Source organism: Haliotis rubra, unplaced genomic scaffold, assembly GCF_003918875.1.
Source record: "Haliotis rubra isolate DU_JTF1 unplaced genomic scaffold, ASM391887v1 Scf209, whole genome shotgun sequence".
In the NCBI taxonomy this organism is placed as follows: domain Eukaryota; kingdom Metazoa; phylum Mollusca; class Gastropoda; order Lepetellida; family Haliotidae; genus Haliotis; species Haliotis rubra.
In genome coordinates, this window is record NW_025766103.1 from 1,442,569 (window position 1) to 1,464,315 (window position 21,747).

Genomic DNA, 21,747 nt, shown 5'->3' on the forward strand with positions numbered 1-21,747 from the left:
GTTTGCAAATGTCTTGATCGACAACAGATTTAGAGATTGCTGTCTCCGTGCACACTCGACAAGAAGCGAGCCACTGCGAAGACGGGTAACATTTGTAACTTCTCCACAAATTCCGGAGATGGCCTTTGAAATTGCAAAGGAATTAGGTTTAAGTGGAAGAATGTCCGAAGCCTCAAATCTAGCCCATGAGTCACTGTTAGAAGACACATGTCAAGTAGAGAGATCTACATCCTCTAAGCGTCTCTTTTGTTCATTTCTAGTTGAACCAGATGGTTGAAGTGCCATGATGAAAGGAAAAAATTTTCAGCACCCCTGCTCCCCACCCACCACGGAGTGTCAACAAGGACAGTGTCAAATAGCACCGGATAGCCAAGATGCCGACATCAGGGATACAGGGGTGTTATACTCCAGAGACATATCTCTATTTGCCTACCAATTACATGCCCGACTGGTTCGGCCCAAGACAAGAAATTAGAGACATGCATCATTTGGAGGTCATTATCACCAGATAGGCCCATGAGCCACCGCCTTCTGGCATAGGATTCTAGGCAAATGTATATAATAATATAATTTTGAAATGCAACATTCAATATCAACATTGCTTGCTTCGACCACACCCCCGTTTTGTGCGGACGTATCATTATCCATTTGTGACAAGATCGTTAAGTTAAGAGTCAAAATCGGGTTTCATTCGACTTGCAGAAATAACAATAAAGAATTGGTAGGTGTCATGAGTGGTGCGCAATAGGCCAATCATCCAACAGTATGTTTACATTAAGTTTAAATCGACTGCATGTGATAGTAGCTTAGCGATCGGCAAAGCAGGCGGGTGGGGTACACCGAAGTGTCCGGCCTTGTCATATTGTATAATACTGTGTTGCATTTCGAGTCGGGGGTCATCTCAATCTTTTTAATCTTTAGTTTCGCATAGACACGAGGGCATGTGGAAGGCACTTGACGAGTTGAAAGTCGTTTCCAATTCTATGTGGGGAGGGAATCATGCTACCCTCCTCCATCTATATCGATCACTGGTCCGTTCAAAATTTGATTATGGCTCCATTGTATATGGCGGAGCCTGCAAAAGCAACCTCAAGCTTTTAGATTCTGTCCACCACCAATGTCTAAGACTTTGTCTTAGGTCCTTTAGAACTTCACCTGTTGACAGCCTCTACGTCGAGGCTGATGAGCCATATCTTAACCAACGCCGTATAAAATTAACGTTACAGTATATAACAAACCTATTTTCTAACGAGTCAAACCTTGCATATAACAGTCACTGTGTCTTTCATCCTCTTTACGGGGATTTGTATAACAAGAAGTCTTCTCTTTCTCCGCCTTTTGGAATAAGAGTGAAACATTTCCTTTCTGCTGCTGGCATTGAGCTAGAACATATATCTCCTTCCCGTCTTCTTTCTTCTCCTCCTTGGCAATTGGTGAGGCCACAAGTTGCCCTTGCACTGACAACATATAAGAAAATCAGAAACTAATGAATTACAATACAGACAAGAATATAATTAATTAAAAACTAAATATAATACATACAAATCCTTATCTACGGATGGGTCCAAGGATGGTGACGCAGTGGCTTGCGCCACTGTCGTTGGATCCAGACCAATATCTTCTACATTACCAGATCACAGCTAAATTTTCACAGCAGAAGCAAACGCCATCTTAACAGCCTTAAAATATATTCAAAGACACCCTAAATGCAAACAATATATAACCTATTCAGAATCTCTTTCGTGCCTTCATGCTATTAAATTATTTCTTGTAAACATCCACTTTTAATAGAACAATTATTGAATTATATAATGATCTTACAACTGGCCAATACGACATCGTCCTCTGTTGGTTACCCAGCCACGTTGGCATTTCTGGGAATACAATGGCTGATCTTGCTGCCAAGGCAGCACTACATAAATCTGTGACAACACTTCTTATCCTATACTCTGATTATAAAGCTGTCATTAGATCTTATATTCATGATCTAATGCAAAAGAAGTGGGACGCCCAAGTAGGTATAAATAAACTACATGAAAGAAAACCCTACATTGGTTACACCTACTTGGGTTGTCAGTCCAGACTTGAAGAGGTCACCATACGATGATGTCGTATTGGCCACACAAGATATACACATGAATATTTGCTTAAAGGTGAGGATCCTCCGTTTTTATCCCTTGTGATGAAAGAATCACGGTCGAACATGTCTTGCTTGACTGTATTGAATATTCCATCACAAGGGATAACTATTTCAAATCACGAACTATGAAGGATCTTTATAATAATGTCAGTTCTCATTTAATGATTGCATTTTTAAGAGAATTAGATTTGGTAAATGATTTGTAAATATATAAATATTTTATTATTGGTAGTTTACATTACAACTGAGATTGTTAGTGGCTGTACCCTCAAAGGGAGTTAAAGTACAGTAAAACCATTGTCCTCCTGAGAGGGTACATAAGTCCCAAAGCAATCCAAGTAGATTTTAACCTACTGTTATTTTTAATCGTACCATATATGTTCTTTCAATTTACGGCTAGATTGTCAAAAAATTGGTGACAGCTGAAGGAATGATGTAAATCCAACTAGGGTCCATGCAGGTAGCAAAGGTACTGTAAGTCCCCATGGTCCCTAGTATGGTGATCTACCTTCAGTTGGCGATCTATAGCCTATTTGTATATTGTGTTGTCCCCTATAGTTAGAATGTTTTAGGACCCGTGAAGATCCGGGGTAGAATAGGTCTTCAGCAACCCATGTGCTTGCCATAAAAAGGCGACTATCTTGTCGTAAGAGGCGACTAACGGGATCGGGTGGTCAGTTTCGCTGACTTGGTTGACACATGTCATCGGTTCCCAATTGCGCAGATCGATGTCAGTGCTGTTGATCACTGGATTGTCTGGTCCAGACTCGATTATTTACAGACCGCCGCCATATAGCTGGAATATTGCTGAGTGCGGCGTAAAACTAAACTCACTCACTCACTAGAATGTTTTAGATTTAATTACTAGTTTTACATGTATATCTGTGATATTCTAGTTGTTTTACTGTGCTTCGATGACAGGTTTTTTACGTTATACATTTATTGATTTGCCTATTGATATCAACTGTTCTCGTCACGATATGGCCGCAATATTGCCGATATGACGTTACATTTTAACCCACTCACTCACGTGTACAGGGACCGAAAGAGATAAAGAACCTGTGAAATGTCTTTCGGAGTAGGTTAGGTCAGTCGTAATGTTCACTTTGGAAGAATGCACAAACTGAAAAGAGGAAAAAGAGTTTCTATCCAAAGTTTGGCTGCCCTGCCTGAAAAGTTTGTAGTTATTCCAACTGACAAGGCCTGACATAACATAACCATTAAATGTAATTACATCAATTATATCAATTGTATGATCAAAGAGCTTGGTATACGTAATATATAAAATAATGCCACATATGAGGCCAGTATGTTATAGTATGACCAGAAATTATCGAGAATTTTAGGAATATGTTTAATTGGATTTCTAGTATAAACAACCTTGACCAGCTATCAAGTGCTTGGTTTCATTCAAGGGAGACAACTCCGTTAACCCTTTTTCATTAGTTTGTGAAGAGTTATCCCCTTTTGTTTACTTGCTAGCAGACGGCATTTTCAGTGATCCTCAGTATCGATGATGTAGAGAAGAGGAAGTTGATTTTAGAGTATTATAACAAGGACATCAGATCAGCTAAAGTGATTTCAAGTAGAACAGGCATCCCTTTGTCCACTGTTTATCGTGTTTTGAAAAATATTGCAAATGGATATGGCATTGAGCACCAGGGTGGCGCAGGTAGGCCAAGAAAATTGACTGTCGGTGACAGGAGGCGGCTTTGTATTCTTGTTTGTAAAAACAAACGAAGAAGTTTAGAAAACTTAAGGCTGGATATGATTGATAGAGGAACTATGGCTGTCTGTAAGGAGACAATTAGTACTGAGATGCATGCAATTGGTTGGCAGAAAAGTCGAGGAATTCCATCACCGATCATGAAACCTGAACAAAAGGAGCGAAGGTTGAACTCGTGCTTACAGCATAGACATGTTAACTGGGACAATGTGATTTTCTCAGATGAAAGTTCTGTGTGGCTGTTTCCTTGTACACTGAAATTCTGGACCAAACAAACTGAAAAACCTTTGTATCAGCGCCCAAAGTATAGTCCGCAATTTAACGTGTGGGGTGGCATATCTGTGTTAGGGGCAACGCCCCTCTCTGTATAAGAAGGGAATATGAACAGTGAGCGGTACACAGAGGGACATTTACTTTCATCTGCTCACGTGTTCTATGGAATTTTTTTGATTTTCCAGCAGGACAACGACCCAAAACATCGTTCAAAGCATTCACAGGCCTGGTTTCGGACCCAAAATATGACATTATTAGATTGGCCAAGCTATAGCCCTGACCTAAATCCAATAGAAAATGTTTGGGGACTTATGAGGGAATGTGTCAATAAGAAAAATCTGACAAATATTCCTGAAAGGAAAGAAGAGGTTGTCCGATATTGTGACAGCATGGACCACATCTTTCTAACTTCTTTGATCAGTAGTATGCCCCGCCGCATTGAAGCTTGCATTGCTGCCCATGGTGACTTGACAAAATAGTAACTGCTCACCTGTCTTTGAATCTGGAGTTATCTTCTGCTAATATTCACATTAATACGTGAGTAATGAGAGAAAAGTAAAAAAATAAATTACAATCTTAAATTCTCAATAATTTCTTGTTGTAATGTAGCTGAGGAAGAAAGCTGCCCAAACCCTTTAACGGTGCTATGAACGTTTGGTTTGACTCTTAAAACAGAAGACATGCAAATTACTCTTTTTGAACTGGATTACAAAACTCCATAAAAATCCGTCTTGTCTCAAACATTAACCATCATCCTTAATGCTTTCAAGGAGGAACTTTTTCAAAGAAAGTTTTTGAGACAAGAAGAGTTAATACCATGTGGATTTTCAAAACTCAAATAATGTGCTTACAATTTTAAAATCACAAAAAAAGCCAAGTTCCCTTCTGTCAAAATCTTGGATTTTCCAACATTGTATGCCACTATCCCACATGACAGACTGAAGGGAAAACTTCATTCCTTGATCCACTCGGCATTTGTAAACAAACGTTGTGAACAAAGATATTCCTACATATCTATCTTAAGAGGTTCAAGAGAATTTGCCAAAAATGAAAGCAATTGTCATTTGAAGTGAAAACAATAATGTGAAATGCTGGACTTTCTCATTGATAACATCTTCGTGAGATTTTGGGGTAAAACATTTCGCCCAGAAGTAGGCATCCCCATGGTCACCACTTTCTCTTCTCTCCTTGTGGATCTGTTTCTTTATGCACATGAACCAGAACTTCTGCATGTGTTGGCAAAATCAAAATAAGGCAATTTGGCCAAGAACTTAAGATTCCGGTAGATCGTTCAGTAACCATCGAATAACCAATTGCCTTCCACTGATTTACCCACCTGAACTTAAAATTAAGGAGACACGCGAGACGGCCACAACTGTTATATATTTACATCTATGCATATAGACTGACATAAATAGTGACAAAAACTGTCCACAAGTCTGTATGACAAAAAGGGGCGATTTCAACTTTCCAATAGTCAACTTCCCTTTCATGTCGAACAATATTCAAAACGCTCCGGTCAAAGTGCAGGTCATTGTAAGGTTTGGATGTCACGTTTATTTAGGACGTCCAATGTTGCTCTTCCAGCTAGGCTCCATGCAGGTAGCAAAAGTAATGTAAGTCCCCATGGTTCCTGGTATGGTGATCTACCTTCAGATGCTGGCGATCTATAGCCCGTGTTATATATTGTATTGTCTTGTTTAATTACACTGTTTTAGTTTTACGTGCTAGTTTTATGGTCATTTCTGTGAAACTCGAGTATGTTTACTGTCCATCATCGACAGGTTCAACTCTTCACAATGTTATAATTTTTTTTTTTACATAAATTGTTTTCGTCACGATATGGCTGAGATATTGCCGATGTGACGTTAAATATTAACTCACTCACTCACTCACTCACTCCAATGCTGCTCTGGCCTGGCACTGCAGCACGAGCGTTGTTTTGCTGAAAGATGTGATTTCTGTGACGTTCAAAATGTGATACAACGTGGGGTCTTGTGACTTGGTCAATATATAATTAGCAGCTGTCATGCCATTTCCTCGTCCTGGACCAACTCTCTGGTTCAGACCAACCGCACCCCACATCATGATACTTGCACCACACCACGAGTCTCTTTCAACAATACTCTCATCGAAAACCGCTCCTCACGCCTTTGTATACATTCACTCTGCCATCGACTGTCGAAACACAATATCGGCTTTCATCATAACGCTAATTGAGATGCTGAGTGGCCCATTGCAGTCGGTTTTGGCGGTATGACGGTGACAGCAAAGGTTTCTTTCGCGCACGCAAAGTCGACGCACTGTATCGGTACTAAAGAGTGTGTTGTCAGTCACAATGGCCTGGCGTGCTGTTTCCGTCACTCTGATAAGGCGATCCTGCAGATGGTTGCGCATAATCTGTCGGTCTTGACGATGTGGTGTTATTGAAGGTCTTCCACGGTCTTTGTTGCTGTTAGTTGCTGATACCGCTCCAACAGTCAGTAGATTGTCCAAACATGAACATTAAAATGACTGGCTAGCCGCCGTGCAATCTGGCCAACTTGCAATCGTGCAAGGCTTGGTCTTTCTGATCTCTCGTAATCCGTGGCATGACTGTTGTGTCAAAACAAAAATGATTTCAGGTGAATTTGGGACTCGCTTTCATTGGCAGGATTGTCACAATATGAACGTGCATTTGCATTTTCACGAATGTCATTTGGAACCTTTTACCACGTCTGTCTTTTGATGCGTTTGGTCGAGATGCTCTTTCATCGGAAAGCAAACTGATGCTGATAGTAACTGTGAATTTGGATTGAAAAACATGTTAACAAATCGGTAGAATCATGATAAAAACACTATCTTGTTTGGCTTGAAAGGTGGCGTTTCTTTTGCAGTTCATTATATGTGTACTACAGAATTCTGTCCAAAATGATGGTCCCTCCTGATCCCATTAATCAAGCACAGCCCCATATAGAGGCAAGCGTTTGTTTGACTCTCTCCCAAATATGCTCCGCGTCTTGTGCAAGTCATGGCGTGGTGAGCTATATTCAGCCCCATGCATCTTATGGGGCTGGTGTAAAATCAAATAAATATTCATCTCCATGGTTAAACCTAGGTTTAATGAATATAAACAAATAGATATGTTTAGGGTGTTTTGTAAACTGCACCACGTAAAAAAAGTGCACAGACAGTAGATCAATCGTATAGTCGATACATACCCTACTTCTATTTACTATTCATCCACTGTTGCAGCCAGGGTGGATATCATATTCTCCATGTGGATTAACTTAATATGTATTTGTTCCATTAGTAACTGTTCACTGGGTAGATTGTTCGATCCCTCCTGATAAAGATTTGTTTTATGTGGCTCAGTGTCTGTTACACACGTATCCTTGTAACGTCTGTTGCAGAGTACGTCTTTCATGCTATATTATTTACACATATCAATTTCTGTCTGATCACAGACAGCAGAAGTTGTACCGAAGAATCAGTATACTTGTATCTCCATATACATATAAGGGCACGTCCTAATTATTACAAGGTAAGCTGGATAAAACGTCATTGTACTCAAATGCTTGCATTTTATCTTTTTTATATCATAACTAATTGGGGACAGCATAACACTTTGAAGGGAAACAACTGTGAACACGTTGAAATGTCGATCGGCTTTTTCTTCGTGGAATCACAATTCAGACTATAATTTCGACAGTTTTTTGAATTCTTGTACATATCGGAGGATCGAAGAATGAGAAGCGGTAGATCATAACAAAGAATATACAACAAAGATATACAGCCAACAGTTTCTGTTGATCATATATAACATCGATGAACAGCATTATTATGCAAATTAAAAACTACAAAGTAGCAAACCTACATACATGTACATTACCACTTGAACACATAACAGTAATTATCAATCTACGTATTATCGGTTAATCCTTTAAATGAAGATTTTTGAAAGTCAGTTGGCCATTCCGCTCTTGCTGCGCTGCCACTGGAAGTGAGTAGTTATTGTATTAAATGTAATATGCCTGGAAATGTTGTGGTCGTCGCTGTTTTGAGTACATAAACTGAACGTAATACGTCCACGCCAGTTGTTGTATATTATGGTACATAATTGTACATAACTTATCCACTAATATTAAAACTTGCAAAGTGAAAGGTTCTGCAGAGCACAATCTGATCGAAAATTTGATTTCAAGGGAATGTCCTTGGTTTTCAACTAGACTTTTTGGAATCCAGTTTCTTGGTAGCTAAAAGTTGGAAGTTGTGCTGAAGAATCAGTATACTTTATCTCCATATTCAACATCATATAATGGTAGAGTTGTTATCAGATAAGTTGGCTAACATGGCCACTGTACTCAAGTGCTTGTATTTTATCCTTTGTTCCCCAGATTCTGTTGAGCACAATCAGATCGAAAATTTGAATTCAAGCGGATTTCCGGACGCTCACTGGTTTGTCAGAATCCAGTTTGTTGGGTTTGTTGTCATCTAGTTATTACGCAGCCTTATTCAAATGGACAACTAAAGGTTGGAGATTTGTCTCCTTTTACAATAGGGTATACTGAAATAACTGGTTAAAAAACACAAACACAAACAAGTGTAGCATAGGTGGCCTGAACAAAACTTGTATTTCTTTGGATTCACGAGTTATATCAAATTGTATTTTGAGGATATTTTAGATTTATACCCAGTGTTAAAGTGTGTGTGTCACATATATATTCAACTCGTAACTATATCAGTACTCTTGTAGGGATTCATATCGTAAAATATATCTGAACTCATGTTGGGATTCAACCCGTCAATATGTCTGTACACATGTTCGGATTCAAATCGTCAGTATGTCTGTACTCATTCTGGGATTTAACTCGTCAGTATATCTGTACACATATTGGGATTCAACTCGTCAATATGGATGTATTCATACTGGGATTCAACTCGTTAGTATGTCTGTACTCAGGTTGGGATTCAACTTGTCAATATGTTTTTACTCATATTGTCATATTGGGATTCAAGTCGTCAATATGTCTGTACTCGTGTTGGGTTCAACTCATTATTTCAGTAGCAAATGCATGTACTCTAATCGTCAGTTTGTCTTCACCAGATGTAATCAAGTCGTCATGTTGCTACTCATCTAGGGATTCAACTTCTCAAAATTTGTGTTCCTCATGTATGTACTCAGTCGCCAATGTAACTTTATCACATGCATACCCTCAACCCGTGAATGTTCCTGTACCATGTAGGAATTCAAATCGTCAATGTGTCTGCACCACATGTATGTCTTTACTCGTCATTATTTCTGTACCACATGTTTGTACGCAACGCGTTATTAATCCAATCTTTCATTCTTTGCACCTATTACATGTTAGCACCATGTGACACAAGAAGCTCCAGCACGTGTCGTAGTCCCAGTGTCTTCGCTATCGAGGCGGCTGACTCTCTCTTTTCATTCTTCGCGTTGACGTCCACAATACCCTGCGACAGGATATATTCCACAACCCCGACATGTCCTCCCCGACAGGCCAAGTGAAGGATGTTGTCACTGCGTGCATCTCTGAGTGACAGATTAGCTCCTTTTTGCACGAGTAACTCAACCACGTCTCTATGTCCCCTTTCTCCTGCTACCATCACTGGTGTTTTGTTGCCATTGCCTCTTCTGTTGATGTCTTCCGTGTCCCGTGATAGAACATATTTCAGCACCTCCACATGTCCTCCAGAACAGACATAGTGAAGGATGTTGTCACCGTGGGCATCACTGAGTGACAGATTAGCTCCATTTTGTACGAGTAACTCAACCATGTCTTTATGCCCATTTCGTCCTGCATCCATAACTGGTGTCTTGCTGCTATTTCCTCTACTGTTGATGTCAACCGCGTTCTGTGAGAGGACATATTTCACCACCTCCACATGTCCTCTAAAACAGGCCAGGTGAAGGATGTTGTTACTGCGGTCAGCTTTGAGCGACAGATTAGCTCCATTTTTTACGAGTAACCCAACCACCTCTTTATGCCCCCTTTGTCCTGCTTCCATCACTGGTGTCATGTTGTCACATCCTCTACTGTTGATGTCAACCGTCTTCTGTGAGAGAACATATTTCAGCAACTCCACATGTCCTCCCGAACAGACATGGTGAAGGATGTTGTCACCGCGGGCATCTCTGAGGGACAGCTTGGCTCCATTTTGTACGAGTAACTCAACCACGTCTTTATGTCCCCTTCGTCCTGCTACCATCACTGGTGTCTTGTTGTTATTTCCTCTGCTGTTGATGTCTACCACGTTCTCTGAGAGAACATATTTCACCACATCCACATGTCCTTCCTGACATCCTAAGTGAAGGATGTTGTTACTGCGTGCATCTCTGAGTAACAGATTAGCTCTCTGATCAACGAGTAACTCAACCACGTCTCTATGTCCCCTTCGCCCTGCTACCATCACTGGTGTCTTGTTGTCATTTCCTCTACTGTTGATGTCCACCGTGTTCCGTGACAGGACATATTTCAACACCTCAATATGTCCTCCATGACATGCAGTGTGAAGGATGTTGTTTTTGCGTGAATTTCTGAGTAACAGATTAGCTCCATTATTAACGAGTAACTCAACCACGTCTTTATGTCCATTTTGTCCAGCACACATAACTGGTGTCGTTTTCCTCCATCCTCTACAGTTGACATCAACCGTTTCCAGCGAGATGATGTACTTCACTACTTCCACATGTCCTCCCTGACAGGCCAAGTGTAAGATGTTGTTACCGCGTTTATCCCTGAGTGCCTGATTAGCTCCTTGTTTTACGAGTAATCCTACCACTGCTTCATGTCCCCACACGCCTGCTACCATTAAAGGTGTCTTGTTTTTCCGTTCCCTACTGTTGATATCAACCATTTTCTTTGAGACGATGTACTTCACCACCTCAACATCCCCTCTCCTACAGGCACAGTGAAGGATGTTGTTACCTCTTTTATCAACGAGTGACAAATTAGCTCCTTTCCCTACTAGTAACTCCATCACTTCAAAATGTCCGTTCTCTGCTGCCAGCATCACAGGTGTTCTCCCGCAACGAACTCTGCCATTGATATCCACCCTGTCCTGGGAGAGGACATACTTCACCACCTCTACATCTCCACCCAAACAGGCTGCTTGAAGGATGTTGACACCGAGATTATCAACGAGTGACAGCTTAGCCCCTTTAGTCACAAGTAACTCAACCACATCTCTATGTCCCATACCAGCTGCCCACATCACAGGTGTTCTACCAATCCGGTCTTTGCAATCAATGTCTGCCTGTTCCTGTGACAAGACGACATTCACCTTTGATAGTTCGCCGGACTTTGAGGCGCTATGGAGGTCACACAGCGATGGTACTGTAACACAATGAAGGTAAAAAGAATGAAGATGCAGGACATCATATAATTCCGGAAAGTGAATGTGTTTACCTTAGGCTACGACGCAATGTGACATTAGTCACTAAACATGCAATGGACCCTGGCTAAAATGACCAGCATGTGGAACACAACTGGAAGAATTCAATTGTTGTTTTCATTATCCTGTTTTGCAAAACAAAACATATTCATTCAGTAGTTACAAATACAAAACAGCATAGATTTTGAGCAAATGATGTTTTGTGTTGTAACCAGGGGTATTGAGCAGAAAATAGACGGCCATTTTGTTTCTTTTATGATGCACCTGTTTTTTTCAAACACCTGTCTGACTTCATTATGTAGGAGAATGTGACCTTGTACTGACCTCATAACCTAGGTGTGTCACATCATTATGCAGAAACTTCGGGAAGGTATGACATCACATTAGGGCTTGTTTCTGTCTACAATATGTGGAGCAACACAATAGAATGTGCATTATGTAGTAATTATTGCATACAGTAATTATTTACGTGTAGTTAAATTACGTGTGTGTAAATTAAGCGACACAACACAACTATGTATACATTTTTATCTACTTGTAGCCAACTACGTCACGGTTCAGTGAATTTCTATAGATGCTTGAAAGGGTATTGTGTTGAGTGCTCAGGGGGCCCTCACGAGGCGCGTGCTGACCATGTTCAACGACTTCACAGTCGACCACACTTCTAAACCCTTGCCTGTTATCTCTTCAATGGAACAACACGGCATGTGACTCACCCATTGATAAAACAAGAGTAAATCGATGAACATGTAGGGTGACTCCATTCAATTCGTATACACGCTCGAACAGGGTTGTTCTGACAGATTGAATGAGGTGGTGTGTTTTTGCATTCTCGAATACTGACTGTCAAAACTGAATACCATTTCACATTTCCCACTCTGTGACGTTACAGAAGATGACATTACGACTTTATCTCCACGGTATTGCCTCAGTATAAGAACTAAATGCTGTTGCATGAAAAGGCATGCTTTTCAATTTTATCATTTTGATTGTAATAACCGATCTTTAAAGGCTCAGTGGCAGTGGACAGATTGGGGTACAACGCCCATTTTTATCCCCCGGTGTGTAATGCGGGGGAATATAGTCGACGCCTCGTCCGTCCGTACGTAATCATTTTGTTTCCGGAGCATAATTAAAAAAACGTTCCATATCTTTCTGCCAAACTTTGTGGATCTATCAAACAGAACCTAAAGTGGTGCCTTTTGCTATTTACAGAATTTCCTGATTTATTATTTTCTCGGTTTCCATGGAAACGTTCCGGACTTAGTCTCAATAGGGAGGCTTGGACTTCGTTTACAGAGCACAACTCAAAACTTCTTAATATCTTTCAGCAAAACTTGGCAGATATGTGAGGCAGATCCCAAAGTGGTGCCTTTTGCTATTTGCAGATTTTTGTCATTCTTATTTTTCTTGGTTTCCATGGAAACGATTTGGACTTAGTCTCAAAAGGGAGGGGTGGGTTTTGTTTCCGGATCACAACTCAAAAACTGTTTAATATCTGTTTACAAGACTTGACAGATATATCAAACAGATCTTGAAGTATTGCCTTTTGCTATTTGCAGATTTTTGGCATTTTCATTTTTCATGATTTCCATGGAAACGATTTAGACTTAGTCCAAAAATATTCAAGTTGGACTTGAAGTAACTGTCAGTTGATTTGTTCTTTGAAATTTATGGGGGCCGGGGGACTTCTTATCTTCTGATAACTCTTGTTTTCCATTTACAATAATATCAATTCGCTCTCTCCCAATCCTGAATCTCTTTTACTCTGATTGTTAAGTCGGCAGTACAATATCTCATGCGTCTAATGCATGGGGTTATAATTGGATATTTAAAAGTTACGTATATATACATTTGGATTTTTTGTAAAAAAGAAGATTGTTACAGGTTAAGAAATAACTTAATGGTTTATGCAGAGTAAGGTCGTTACCCGCTCTTATTCCACAGGCAGTATAGTATGATTAAATACTGGTGTAAGCTTCTTGTGACTGATAATAGTATTTTTGTGGGTTGTTGACTCATTAAGGCTGAGAGCTGCATATATGGGGCAAATTAATCAGCTCCTCACAGCGAGAGTCGTGTTTATGGGGCAGGTAACTGGCAGTTTCTCACAGCGAGAGCCACATATATTCGTTAAAAGAAAGCACCTGGCGTACTTTTAAAAAAATCGCACTGTACCTATTATTTCAACCAATTTAGTAGTACTGAGCAAATATTAGCCTTTCTTACGAGTTATGCTACCTTTAGTGTCAATCAGAAAAAGTATTTAAAGTGTTTTGATAGCAATTGCTAATCACTACCATAGGCTTATACAGCGTCTGGCAAATGAACACATGTCGGCGAGAAAGGGTATTATGATGTTTTTACAGAGGTAAGTGTCTGGTACTCTTCAATGGGAATGGATACTAAAACACTTCATTTGCACATCGATTGAATTAGATGTAATGGTTTAGAGGTTACTGAAGATTATATTTTCTTCAACATCCTAATACATAGGTAACAATATACGAAATTTCAACGACATACAAAGAATTCAAACACATTAGAATAGTTTGAATGTTACTTTTCAGGTATTATTACGTTGTCATTTTTCATATAATGAAACATAATGTTTAAACACAAAAAATTATACATCGAAGCTCGAATAGATTAGACATAATTTAACGTACTAACTTAAAGCTTACTGACTTGTAACTAGTTATTTTCCATAATCTAAAGTTGATAATATTACCTAATCGAATAAAAAGTGATAAGTCGCGCCTTTGCATCGAATATAATACATGTCAGTGTTATTACAACAATGAAATCTTTTACTACCTTTGTTACAGAACACAGTAAGTTGGTATTTCAAAAGATTCTTAGACACATCCAGAAGTGAGTGAGTGAGTTATTACATGTAAACCATGCAAAGGTATTTCAATCATTTATGTTCAATCTGTTGAAAGTTTCATGTTGATTTGAATTGTAAGTTTGAGTGATCAATTTGTGTGTGTGTGTTAATGCGTGTTAATGTGTGTGTTAGTGTGTGTGTCTCTGTGTGTGTGTGTGTGTGTGTGTGTGTGTGTGTGTGTGTCTCTGTGTGTGTGTTTGTAATAGAATATTAACTAGTAGCACAACTTCTCACATGGCAGATGGAATAATTGACTGAATGGAGAGAAACCTACCAAACTGAACATCGTACACTTCTTTGCTTCAAACTCTTACCTTGCATACAGACCATTCCACATCCATCATATAAACATTGGGAAGTCTCACTGCAGACCTCGGATCCACAAGATTTGGTGAGGACCTTTAGAGTGAAATAAAGTTGTTTGTCTTCTATCAATGTAAAGTCGATCGAAAAATCTTTTCGTTAATCGTACCATTTATTTTATCTCATTGCATGTCAGTATAGAACTTTTCAACGGTGTGTGTAAGAGCAACATATATCGGTATACAACTAATTTTTATATGGATATATAATGGTGGTTTTCAGACCATGACACTGACATAAATTACCACGATGCCCTAATCAAAAGGCAATTAAAATTACTCATTTTCGAACTCCTGAAAGAAATTTATTTTTCACACCGATACTGTTTTACGTGTTGACGCCAGCAGTGGCCCCTTAAAGGACCTTAAAGGATGATACTTGTTGTTGTCCTGTCTGAAGCTCAAGTTAAGAGATAAAACAAGAACAGGACAGCGTAAGAGATAAAATGAGCAAGAACAGGACAGCTTTAAGTCAGCCTAGCGTTGTTTTCTTCATGTTAAAACAGGGGGCATGGCATATGAACATGATACAGACATACAACCGCCATTACTCGTAGTACAACGTTACTCATACAAACGTAAACACGCACACACACTCATCTTCTCGCACCAACAAACACAAACATCACATACAGTTACATACACACACACACACACACACACACATACCTACGCGTATCTATTCACACACACACCAACACACATCTACACACACTGACACGTCTACACACAGCCAAACACACATCATCACACATATACACACATACACATACAGTATTTTTACAGATGCCTGTACTCATCCTCATGACAAAGGCATAACTTACAGTGGGATGATTCTCTGTCGATATACTGGATTTGCTCGTCTTTTCAGTCGTTTGGGGCCCATGACTTGATCGATGACAGGAAGCAAATATAAAGGAATCTTCAATACAGTCCACCTGACAAAACTTCATGTCAATATTTCTTAACAGGACAGATCTGCGCTTCATTTTCTCTTTTGTCTGAAGTCCACATTCTCTTGTACTGCATGTTGAAAATACAACCATGAAGCAAACAGTTATCGTCGATGCAATCTGCATTGAGCTACTTGTACACAGTGGCATCGCTGTACAGCATTAACTGTAGACTGCAGGGTCAACACACTGCTTAGAGCAATACAACACACTGGAAATGAGATTGCCTCCAGCTAGAAATTTCATTTTAACTGATTATCACGTGACATTTTACACCTTACAAGGAAGAGTGAGAAGAGGTCAATACAACATACATATTTGAACGGGATCGAGTGGACATGGTTAGACAAATGGCACCGTATCCCATTTGAGTTGATTGATGTTCATGCTCAATTGTCTGGTCCAGACTCGATGATTTAAAGACCACCGCCATATATCATGAATATTTTTGATATTTCCGGCCCCTTTCCCTTTCATCTGTCCAGTCACATAGCTTATGAACACCCATACAAATCGCATACCACATCGTATTACCCTTCCGTCAAATGAAAGCACTTTTGATTGGTTAATAGCCGGTGCATATGAAACCGTCCTCAAATGTTTCACTTTTAGTATGAATGCATCTTACCCTGTTCCAGTTGGTAGGTAGTATTGACGATGTCGACAGTTTGCGACTTTTGATATGGAAATCCACCTCGATTGCAGATTTCAACGTTTGATGTCCCGAAACCGTTATTTGAAGATGACACTTTATGCAGCGGAATGGAAGATATGTCCTAAATGGTGTTATTACTTGAAACAACAAGTCCATTAAGCCATAGTATTTAGCCGACACGAGTCATGTCCCTTTTAATATCGTTCGATAATGATCATTTGCAATAGCAATCATGGCGTGTCGTGTTTTATCTCATACCCCGCCAGACATAGATGGGAAACGGCAATAGATGAGAAAAATATGTACTGGAAAGCACCTAAACTTCATAAGAGTAATACATTCGTTACACCATCTGAAAGGTAATTTGAAATGGTACGGCCGGTTGAGTCCGTATTTCCCCACGCCCTGGCAAACAGCCGTGTAACTAACAATCTTACTAACAGACCAGACACAAAGTCCACATACCTCCTCCTTATGCGAACAGGCCAGCCACTTACCTCATCATCTTACTTACAGTCCAGCCACTTACCTCATCATCTTACTTACAGTCCAGCCACTTACCTCATCATCTTACTTACAGGCCAGCCACTTACCTCATCATCTTACTTACAGTCCAGCCACTTACCTCATCATCTTACTTACAGTCCAGCCACTTACCTCATCATCTTACTTACAGTCCAGCCACCTCATCATCTCATCATCTTACAGGCCAGCTTACAGTCCTTGCCTCATCATCTTACTTACAGTCCACTTACCTCATCATCATCTTACCTTACTTACAGGCCAGCCACTTACCTCATCATCTTACTTACAGTCCAGCCACTTAGTCACTTACCTCATCATCTTACTTACAGTCCATCTTACTTACAGGCCAGCCACTTACCTCATCATCTTACTTACAGTCCAGCCACTTACCTCATCATCTTACTTACAGGCCAGCCACTTACCTCATCATCTTACTTACAGGCCAGCCACTTACCTCATCATCTTACTTACAGGCCAGCCACTTTACCTCATCATCTTACTTACAAGGCCAGCCACTTACCTCATCATCTTACTTACAGTCCAACCACTTTCACCTCCTCATCATCTTACTCTTACAGTCCAGCCACTTATCCTCATCACTTCCAGCTTGCCTCACATCTACAGTCCAGTCCACTTACCTCATCATCTTACATTACACAGCCAGCCACTTACCTTTCTTATCATCTTACTTACAGTCCAGCCACTTATTCCTCATCATCTTACTTCCCCGCCGTACAGTCCAGCCACTTACCTCATCTCTTACTTACAGTCCAGCCACTTACCTCATCATCTTACTTACAGTCCAGCCACTTACTCTTACTTACAGGCTCATCATCTTACTTACAGGCCAGCCACTTACCTCATCATCTTACTTACAGTCCAGCCACTTACCTCATCATCTTACTTACAGTCCAGCCACTTACCTCATCATCTTACTTACAGGCCAGCCACTTACCTCATCATCTTACTTACAGGCCAGCCATTGACCTCATCATCTTACTTGCAGTCCACCCACTTACCTCATCATCTTAGTTAAAGTCCAGTTAGCTACCTCGTCATCTTACTTACAGTCCAGTCACTTACCTCATCATCTTACTTACAATCCAGTCACATGCCTCATCACAAACATAGTCGACCTGTCACATATACTAGGATTTTCCGAACAATATCTTCACATACACCACCACGAACATCTTTCTCTTTGCCCTATCAAACAAACTCTCTCTCTCTCTCTATCACACTCAAGCATTAGCCTATGGAGTATGGTTGAGTCTCTACTCTCTCTCTCTCTCTCTTCACATACACCACCAAGAACATCTTTTCTTTGCCCTATCAAACAAACTCTCTCTCTCTATCACACTCAAGCATTAGCCTATGGTTGGAGTCTCACTCTCTCTCTCTCTCTCTCTCTCTCTCTCTCTCTCTCTCTTTTAGGTCTAGCATCTATCACACTCAATATCTTCACATACACCACCAAGAACATCTTTCTCTTTGCCCTATCAAACAAACTCTCTCTCTCTCTCTATCACACTCAAGCATTAGCCTATGGTTGGAGTCTCACTCTCTCTCTCTCTCTCTCTCTCTCTCTCTCTCTCCTTTAGGTCTAGCATCTATCACACTCAATATCTTCACATACACCACCAAGAACATCTTTCTCTTTGCCCTATCAAACAAACTCTCTCTCTCTCTCTCTATCACACTCAAGCATTAGCCTATGGTTGGAGTCTCACTCTCTCTCTCTCTCTCTCTCTCTCCCTTTTAGGTCTAGCATCTATCACACTCAATATCTTCACACACACCACCAAGAACATCTTTCTCTTTGCCCTATCAAACAAACTCTCTCTCTCTCTCTCTCTCTCTCTCTCTCTCTCTCTCTCTCTCTCTCTCTCTCTCTCTCTCTCTCTCTCTCTCACTCTCTCTCTCTCTATCACACTCAAGCATTAGCCTATGGTTGGAGTTACTCAGGTAACCTATATGTGTTTTTATCGCCCATTATTTTTGACGAATTGCGAATTAAATATTAATTTAAACACTTCTACGAACGATCAATTTAGAATAACGGTCCAGTCCAGAGGTAGACGAACGATTTTCACTTTTTCAACTTGACATTAATGCACATCAATAAATTCCGTTGTCACTGACATTATACTAATATTTATACTTTGGAAATCCAATATCTAATAATCTTAAATACTGATAAACGTTCAATGAATACTGATACTTTTACCACGAGCAACAACATTTGCTGTATTTTTGGAACATTTCATGGAAGATTAAGAGCTTGTTTGCAAAATCTATAATGGACATGTGTAGTATTTAGCGAAGGGCGAAATCCCAAAAATTCCCATTCATACATACGAAATGTAAAATCTTGACATTGTCTCAGTCTCATGCTGCATTTTATTGTGACATACCTTTATGCAGTCTGCTTCCAGGCTGCAGTATCACGTATAGCAGTAAATTCCAGCACAAGTAACGTCAGTCATGTTTACAGTCGCCATCTTGGATATTTTGACGTCATGTTTGCGTATCATTTGACTTTAGGTCACCAATAAATAGACCAGTCAAGGTTAATTTCGGTGCGGACATTTTCACTTTTGAGAAGCAAGGTAGGGTACCAGGGTTACGTCATAGCTTAATTCTCATTTTCGCATTATAAGACTTTTTTATTTTATAAATTTTGATTGTCGCTGATTGTCATCGCGAAATGTAGCTTTCTACTAGTATTTTTGGACTAGTCCTTGGCCTTTCCGTTACAATATCAAACATATGTAACTAAATATATGAGGCAAATATCTTTACAGATGAACTAAGAATGGTTCATCTTTCCATACTTGTTCAGCTAGGTATTCTGTGTAATTTGTCCTGAGCATGAAAAGCGAACGCCCAAATATTTATACGATCTTCTGTGAGTAAAAGTCATTCATTCTTGTGGGGTGGCTTGGAAATGTTCTTTTTCCCTTATCCACCATTCGCTTAGAAACATGTTTAGACTATTAACATCTGGTATTGATAATTTCATTTGTATCAAATTCTTAAATGAATTTGATGTGTACCTTTATCCCTCCTATTGGTGACCGTCTCCGTGGTGTAGTGGTTAGAGCGTCCGCCCGGAGAGCGGAAGGTCGCGGGTTCCATCCCCGACCGCGTCATACAAAAAGACGTTAACATATGGTACTTGTTGGTCCCTGCCTGGCGCTCGGCATTAATGGGTACAACAAGGACTGGTGGCCTCAGAGTCAGTATAATGTGTCTGAGTGGGGTATTCATGCTTCACTGCGGCATGGTATCTCAGTGGGCTAGCACTATAAAACCAGCTTAAGTCTGGGCTAGTACAAGCAAGCGCACATACACATACACGCGCATGCACGTCGTCATATGGGCGAAATATTCTCAAGCTCGACGTAAAACCCAATTTCACCTCACCTCACCTCACCTCACCTCACCTCACCTCACCTCCTATTGGTTCAACGTACTATAAGCATGTGAATCACAAATGTAATATTGATCAGCTCCTAGCGAATCTCTATGACTTTGCTGAATGTCACACAGTTATTTGTGGTGATATGAATGCCCGTACAGGCAAACAGAACAATGTGCTTCCTAGTCTTGATGGTGATAATATGAATCATATATTCCAAGCAAGCTTTAATGATGACAACTATCCTATTGATGATTTGTAATTCTCACGACAGTGTTGTTAATAATTTTGGTAATCTGTTATTAAATTTCTGCCATGCCTTCAACATATCCCTAGTGAACTGTAGAGTGCACGGAGTCTCGCAAGGTGAACATACCGTCCGTTTGACTTCATTTGATACTGATGAATTGCTCACTAACACAAAATCTAATAAAGGGGGGGACCACTTGCTGGTAGAAGAGCCAGGTGTGCTAGGTGTACGTGTGAAATTGAAATTTCACTGCTCACGCTTGTTGATTACCTGGCTGTTCTACCAGCAAGTGGTCCACCCTCGTAAGAAATAGCGAAAAGTGACAACAAAATAATAATCGTTTGTTAAACAACTTTTATATTTGGGTGTCCAACATGATGAGACAAATCATCAGAGTTGGTCTGTCGATTTCATGTGACTGTGCAAAGTTTGATTTTGTTGCATTTATTAGATTTTGTGTTAGTGAGCAATTCATCGGTCTCAAATGAAGTCAAACGGACTGTAAGTGTATTATATAGAATGTTAAAATGCATTTATATAAACAAATGTGTAGATCACATTTTGCCTTTGAGAATAATATAACGATACGCTGTATATTTTGTGAGTGAGTGCGTTAAGATTTTAAGTCACATCGGCAATATTTCAGCCATATCGTGACGAGAACATATTTGACATTGAAATGAAACATGTGTATATCATATAAACCTGTCGTGAAAGGACAGTAAAACAACTAGAATATCACAATTAGAATTAAAACTAGCGAGGAAAGTTAAAACTGATATCACTATTTGGACAATACAATATAAAAACAGGCTATAGATCGCTAACAGCTGAAGGTAGATCACCATACTAGGGACCATGGGGACTTACAGTACCTTTGCTACCTGCATGGACCGGAGTTGGATTTACATCATCCCTTCAGCTGTTGGCAATTGTAAGAAATGTTAGCCAGAATTAAAATAACAAGAATACTACGTTTAAAATCCTGATAAGTTTAAATTTAGTTTGAAAGTTTTGAGACTTACCTACCCTCTCAGGAGGACAATAATTGTACTATACTTCAACCCCCTTTGAGGGTACAGCCACTAACAATCCCAGCTACTAATCTAAACTATCAATATTATCATATTTGTCTATATACAAACAATTCATCA

At 39.9% G+C, this 21,747-nt stretch overlaps 1 protein-coding gene across 1 annotated transcript; it reads right to left on the reverse strand.

Annotated features, from left to right (window-relative positions):
- Positions 1 to 9,479: 9,479 nt before the first annotated feature.
- Positions 9,480 to 11,357, reverse strand: LOC124276400 (serine/threonine-protein phosphatase 6 regulatory ankyrin repeat subunit A-like). The gene has a single exon (XM_046712042.1). It carries the CDS (start codon positions 11,355 to 11,357, stop codon positions 9,480 to 9,482), a length of 1,878 nt encoding a protein of 625 aa, XP_046567998.1.
- Between the last annotated feature and the right edge of the window lie 10,390 nt (positions 11,358 to 21,747).

Excerpts from the sequence above, each read along its gene's own strand:
- LOC124276400 (XM_046712042.1), bottom strand. The coding sequence starts at position 11,357 with ATGTGGGCAGCTGGTATGGGACATAGAGATGTGGTTGAGTTACTTGTG.